The following is a 7075-nucleotide window of genomic DNA, read 5'->3' as shown; positions in this document are numbered from 1 at the left end:
CTCATCCCCCATGGCCAAACCTGCTGGATGGGATGCTGGTCCTGCACCTGCCAGCACCTCATTTCCAGTTCCCTCAGTCCTCGGTACCTTACTTTCCCGTAGGGGCCACCAAGAGTACAGAGGAACTTAGGGAGCCCACGGCTCAGAGAAACCCTTGCACACCTGCTCAAGGTCACCACAAGGTCAGTCATGCTGGCAATAACCATGTCTGTCTTGGCAGGAGCCTGGCTCCAGGACCCACCCCTCTGCTCTGTTCAGAAGCCCCTCAATCCAGAGCTTGGAGAACCTTGTGTTCCTGAGCAAATCCCTTTCACTTTAGGAACTTGGGCTGACTTCAGAGGAGGCCTGCCCCACACAATGTGCTCCTCACCCCACGGAGGCAGACACCACTATTTCCCAGAGGTTGGCCATGTCTGGGGCTGGAGTTCTTTCAGAAAGAGCCTGTGCCTACTCCCTCAGAATCAGGTTTGGAACTCAGGCCCAAACTACCACTGTCACCTCAGCCTAGAAGACACAGAGAACCATCAGCCTTTTGCAAGGTGAAAGATTGACCTTTATTGTGGGATCAGGAAGCACAAGAGCAGAGCAGGAGGAGGACTGAGGAGGACTGAGCAGCACTCTGGCCAGTCCAGTGAGGTCGGGTAAGGCAGGCGACAGTAGGCATCCAGGGCAGTGGCCTCACTTGCTGCACTTCCTGGGGGAACACCTGCATTGCATGGCATTGAGGATCTCATGGTAGATGAGGGAGCCATTGGTGCAGCGCAGGGGCACCTGCATGGGCTCCGTCTGGGTGGGCGAGCAGCAGGAGCACTGGTCCTGCACATCCTCCATGTGGATGGAGTACACGGCTTTGCTGGCACATTTACCCTGTGACAGAGCATAGAGAGGTGGGGCATTGCCATGCTGAAGAATCCTGCTTGACAATTTGTAAAGCTAGATCTTAGGAAAGTCTGACTTATCCACTATCCTTATGGTCCTATTACACCCAAATCCTGCTAGCTGCAATTTCTATGCATGTTTGATCAGGAAACATAGTTCCCATCTTCCATTAAACGCTCTCCATTCTCTTTAAATGACTTGAATCTTTCTATGTTTTTTTCTTCTGCAGTCAAAAGGTCCCAGCACCTCACCCTCCCATAGGGTATTTTTTATATTAAAATTTTTTTTATTTGCTTAAAAAAATATGCTTCAAGTTCCTATCACTTCTCTCTGTGAATTTTCCAGGTGCTTCTAACATGTAACTAGAGGTGTGTCCAAGCAAGGAGACTCACCCGTCCCCACCCAGACCTCACTGAAGCCAGGGCCCCCTTACCTCACAGTAATGAATGTCCACCTCCTCTTCAGACTTACAGTCTCCCACTTTGACACGCTGCAGCTTGGCAATGATATCCTTGCATTCTGGCTCCTCACCTACAGGACAGGTGAGAGATGGGAACTGGGGCCTGGGTGAGATGCTATAGAATCCTCTCTGGCCCATTTCCCTCATTTTACTGGAAAAAGGTCAGTTTCGCAGTAACCAAATCACCAAAGCCAGCTTCGAGGAGGGGAGTTATCTTGGTTCACCTCAGATCCAGAGATACAGTTATAGCTGGATTTAACTCACTTAATGATACAGTTTTAATTGCAGGAGGAGCCTAGATCCGCTGTGCTTTGGTGATGGAGATCGATGAGACTTGCTTTTATGTAATTGTAGATTCTAAAGACCATAATGACTGGAGCAATCTCCTTAGACTTATAACTATATCCGGAAGCTAATGGACAATGAGGTAGCCAATAAATATAATTAATATCTATCTATCTTTGCCTTTGGAAAAGAGGAAAGGCAAATGTCATGGCCACACAAAGGGCTAAAAGGATCCCTAAAAGCCCTTATGGGGTTCTTCCTTTGGGAATAGTGGCCTCCAGACTCTGTCATGGCAGGGATTAGTGGCATTCAGATCTGAACCTCGACTTGGGCCACTGATAATTCTAAGATTTAATGCCAGCTCACCATTCGCCATCTGAACACTGGAAGTTTTCCATTTTTGAATGGCTCCCAGACTAAATCAACTCTAACTGCATATTAGCCTGCCTCCCAACTTTCAAATAACTTCATTTTACAGTGAAAGCCTGCCAACCACAAGAATGAATAAGGAAAACATATTTAGGCCAACATACTATATTCTTCTGCTGTAGGTTTAAATCCCTGAGCCTGGCTTCCTCTCCTTAGGAAGGGTCTCCACCTCCCAAAAGTACTGACCAACAAAGGCCCCTGGTTGCTTCCCTGCCAGTTTTGCAGATAACAGTCTCTTGACCAAATTCTGTGTGCAAAGTGTGCCCAGAGAGCATTCATCTCCTCTGACAGTTTCCTGACGTCACATTCTTAAACTTATGCAGACAGGAATCACAGAAAGAGTAGCCTTGGGAGCACGTCTCCTTAATCTGCCACCTGGTTACAGCAATTGCAAGGATTCTCAGATTGAGCCATCAGGAAAAGAATGAATGTCTGAGCACCAAAGGTATTCACGCTTTCACTCTTCCTTTCTTTATCCAATACCAAACATGGGCCCGTGAACCCAAAATAAAGCAAGAACCAAAACACTAGACTCAAAACAAAACAAACAAACAAAAAAAATATTAGCCCAGGCAAGTAATTCTAGATCTAGAGAACACAGCACAAACACTAGAAATCTGCAAGTTACTTGCACTCATGAACTCAAGAATGTGGGGTCAGACTGTTGTCAAATGGGCAGCCTTGTAGAGCTCTGGCCCCAAAAACACTGCTGTGAGCTCCCAGGGCCAACCAGCATAACATAATTGCAAGGCCACAAGGGGCCAAGACTGAAGAAGGGGAAGTTAATCAATGTAGATCAGTCTTCTGAACCCTTGAGAAGACTGTGTGTTCTCTGCATCTACAGCCCTCATGGCCCACGGGGGGAGCTGAAGTTAGCCAGCTGGTGGCTTCTCTTTCTCTGGAAGGTGGCTGTCTGACCATCAAAGAATACATGTATTCTTTGTGTATTGAGTGCCTGCTCTGTCAAGATTATCGATCAAGTGTGCCTTTTTTTCAAGGAGCTCTGGTTGGAAAAAGAAGATATTCTTTCACAGGACCATGAGCCACCCTCGCCTCTAGAAGGGGAGAAACAAGAGTTTGGAAAAAGCGAAGAGACTGCTTCATGGGGATTTGAATGGCAATTTGAGTAGAGGGCAGTCTAAGAACATTCAGGAAGGATGGCAGTCCCCTGCAGAGCTAAACTTAGTGACTGGTCAATGGTTAAGAACTATCTTTCCAGATCTATACTCTAAAAACTACAGAACACTTCTGAAAGAAATTGAGGAAGACAAAGAGATGGAAAAATATTCCATGCTCATGGATTGGAAGAATTAATATTGTAAAAATGTCTGTGCTACCCAGGGCAATTTACACGTTCAATGCAATCCCTATCAAAATACCATGGACTTTCTTCAGAGAGTTGGAACAAATAAGATTTGTATGGAATCAGAAAAGACCCCGAATAGCCAGGGGAATATTGAAAAAGAAAACCAGAGCCGGGGGCATCACAATGCCGGATTTCAAGTTGTACTACAAAGCTGTGATCATCAAGACAGTGTGGTACTGGCACAAGAACAGACACATAGATCAATGGAACAGAATAAAGAATCCAGAAATGGGCCCTCAACTCTATGGTCAACTAGTATTCGACAAAGCAGGGAAGACTATCCACTAGAAAAAGGACAGTCTCTTCAATAAATGGTGCTGGGAAAATTGGACAGCCACATGCAGAAGAATGAAACTGGACAATTCTCTTACACCAGACACAAAGATAAACTCAAAACGGTTGAAAGATCTAAACGTGAGACAAGAATCCATCATAATCCTAGAGGAGAACACAGGCAACACCCTTTTTGAACTTGGCCACAGCAACTTCTTGCAAGATACATCCATGAAGGCAAGGGAAACAAAAGCAAAAATGAACTATTGGGACTTAATCAGGATAAAAAGCTTCTGCACAGCACAGGAAGCAGTCAACAAAACTAAAAGACAACCTACAGAATGGGAGAAGATATTTGGAAATGACATATCAGATAAAGGGCTAGTATCCAAGATCTATAAAGAACTTATTATTGGGATCCCTGGGTAGCTCCATGGTTTAGCTCCTGCCTTCAGCCCAGGGCCTGATCCTGGAGTCCCGGGATCAAGTCCCACATCAGGCTCCCTGCATGGAGCCTGCTTCTCCCTCTGCCTGTGTCTGCCTCTCTCTGTGTGTCTCTCATGAATAAATAAATAAAATCTTTTTTTAAAAAAAAAGAACTTATTAATCTCAACAGCAAAGAAACAATCCAATCATGAAATGAGCAAAAGACATGAACAGAAAGTTCCCCAAAGAAGATATACACATGGCCAACAAGCACATGAGAAAATGTTCCGCATCACTTGCTATCAGGGAAATACAAATCAAAACCACCATGAGATACCACCTCACACCAGTGAGAATGGGGAAAATTAACAAGACAGGAAACAACAAATGTTGGAGTGTATGTGGAGAAGGGGGAACCCTCTTGCACTGTTGGTGGGAATGTGAATTGGTGCAGCCACTCTGGAAAAGTGTGTGGAGGTTCCTCAAAGAGTTAAAAATAGAGCTACCTTATGACCCAGCAATTGCACTGCTGTAGATTTACCCCAAAGATACAGATGCAGTGAAACACCAGGACACTGCACCCCAGTGTTTATAGCAGCAGTGTCCCCAGTAGCCAAACTGTGGAAGGAGCCTCAGTGTCCATAACAGATGAATGGATAAAGAAGATGTGGTCTATATATACGATGGAATATGACTCAGCCATCAGAAAAGACGAATACCCACCATTTGCTTCGACGTGGATGGAACCGGAGGGTATTACGCTGAGTGAAGTAAGTCAATCAGAAAAGGACAAACATATGGTTTCACTCATACGGGGGAATATAAAAAATAGTGAAAAGGATTAAAGGGGAAAGGAGAGAAAATGAGTGGGAAATATCAGAGAGGGTGACAAAACATGAGAGACTCCTAACTCTGGGAAATGAACAAGGGGTAGTGGAAGGGGAGGTGGACAGGAGGATGGGGTGACTGGGTGACAGACACTGAGGAGGGCACTTGATGGGATGAGTACTGGGTGTTATACTGTATCTTGGCAAATCGAACTCCAATAAAAAAATATACAGGGATCCCTGGATGGCTCAGCAGTTTAGTGCCTGCCTTCGACCCAGGGTGCAATCCTGGAGACCTGGAATCGAGTCCCACGTCAGGCTCCTTTCATGGAGCCTGCTTCTCCCTCTGCCTGTGTCTCTGCCTCTCTCTCTCTCTCTCTCTCTGTGTGTGTGTGTGTGTGTGTGTGTGTGTCTCATGAATACATAAATAAAATCTTTTTTAAAGATAACAAAATAAAAGAAAGATAGAACTATCTTTCCAGAACAAGCTTCCTCCAAAGGATAGTTCCTGGACTTGATCTGATGGATTTCAAAAGACAAGCTATTGGTAATATACTTACATGTGTCACAGCAGGTGCCTGGAATTTTCATGATTTTCCCCTAAGAAAACAGCAAAGTCCCAGATTAGTCACAGAAAAATATACAGCAGACAGCTTTTGGGTCACTCCAGGCTATTTCCTGGCTCTGGACTCACAGCGCCGAGCTTTGGTCCCCAGACATAAACTGTGGATTGCCATCACAAATGTGAACAGGCTGACCACCCTACCTGACCAAGCTGGAACAATTCTGATTATTCTGGATTCTCTCTCAGTTGTGTCACCAGGAGACTAGAAATCATTTGATCTCTCACCTTCCCATTCGAGGATCACAGATTCAGTCTCCCCCAAGGAAAGGTTTATCCATTGAAAACATCACATAGCACAGGGTTTTTGTCTCTCCAACAAGCTTTGATTTTGAAACCTCATTGATTTTTAAACTAGGTCAGGGGGCTCCCTTCGACACTGGAACATCATGTCAGAGAAGACTGCCTGCTGTTTCAGAGGACTCTGTTCTTAAAGTCAAAGATGAAGCTGTGAAGAGGAAAGTAGGGCCTGAGCTCCAACTACTCACTCCCTCAGCCAGACACTTGTGTTCATCGAAAGGTGGGCAACCCGTGACTCTCTTCTCCCAGATGTACTCTCCTCTTTCATTGACCTTGCAGAAGTGACTGTCACAGCCATCCTGGATAGTCTCATCACGCTGAAAACAAAGAGGGGGAATGGGTAGAGCAAATCTGAAGGCATTTTTTGGGTTGCAAAGACACTTCAAGCCACGACCCTGACTCCTTGAAGTTATTGAAACAATCTGGAGGACTACGAAACACAAATGAGACTGTATCTATAGTCTCCACACCCAGAGCACACAATGGAAGTGGAGTCTCCGTTTTACAACTTATTTTCTGTGAATAGGGCTGCATAAATGCAGAGAATCCCCCAAACTCTTCTGACCACCTAGAATCTTAAAAAATTAAGACATACTGAGGGTAAACTAGCACATCAATAACTGAACCAGAGATGAACCAGGGAGCCACCACCCAGCTAACAACTAATTTTCATTCTCATAGATCAGACTCAGTTTCACCCCGATTGCCCTTACAGTCTTATAGACAGTTGAGGCTGGAAAAAATCCTAAAAATCAATCAACTCCAAATCATGGACCTTATACCCACTCCACTCTTGTCAAGAAGAGTGAAAAAAAATAATAAATCAAAGAGAAAATTCTGTATCTTCTATAGGCTATCCATCTCTTGTCTGTAAAATCAGAAATAGGAGAGAATCTAATATTGACCCAAACTCGGTTCCTCTTTCTTGAAGAAGAGATGCCAATATAGGAAATCAGGTGGTGACATGAGTTCAACTTGCTCCCACCTTCAGTGTCATGATCTGTCCTCCTCTTAGCTGAATGGTGCAAGCTATAGGCAGACATCTCCCACAGCATTCACCTTGGTTCTTCTCTTCCTTATAACCCTGTATCCAGGAGAAAAATCAGCCTTGGTTAACCCCCCTGCCCAGAACACCCCAATCATACGTAGGCTTACTTTCCCAGCTTCTCATCTTTCCATCCAGCAGTTTTACCCAAAATTCACAAAGT

General features: G+C 44.9%; 1 protein-coding gene across 3 annotated transcripts in view; it reads right to left on the bottom strand.

The window, feature by feature from the left end:
- Positions 1 to 530: 530 nt before the first annotated feature.
- VWF (von Willebrand factor) overlaps positions 531 to 7075 on the bottom strand; it is a 137892-nt gene continuing 131347 nt past the window's right edge. For all 3 annotated transcript variants that reach the window (XR_012017789.1, XM_072799265.1, XM_072799264.1), the window contains 5 exons: positions 6853 to 6951; positions 6056 to 6184; positions 5506 to 5545; positions 1313 to 1410; positions 531 to 867 (listed from right to left, as the gene is read on the bottom strand). Coding sequence is in view for 2 of the 3 variants with exons in the window: in XM_072799265.1 (XP_072655366.1) it covers positions 679 to 867; positions 1313 to 1410; positions 5506 to 5545; positions 6056 to 6184; positions 6853 to 6951 (555 nt within the window). In the remaining variant the exon portion in view is untranslated. The remainder of the gene's footprint in view (positions 868 to 1312; positions 1411 to 5505; positions 5546 to 6055; positions 6185 to 6852; positions 6952 to 7075) is intronic.

The sequence above is a fragment of the Canis lupus genome, chromosome 25 (genome assembly GCF_048164855.1).
Source record: "Canis lupus baileyi chromosome 25, mCanLup2.hap1, whole genome shotgun sequence".
Classification (NCBI taxonomy): domain Eukaryota; kingdom Metazoa; phylum Chordata; class Mammalia; order Carnivora; family Canidae; genus Canis; species Canis lupus.
The sequence above is the reverse complement of the archived record's forward strand: the minus strand, read 5'-3'. Positions and strand labels throughout refer to the sequence as shown.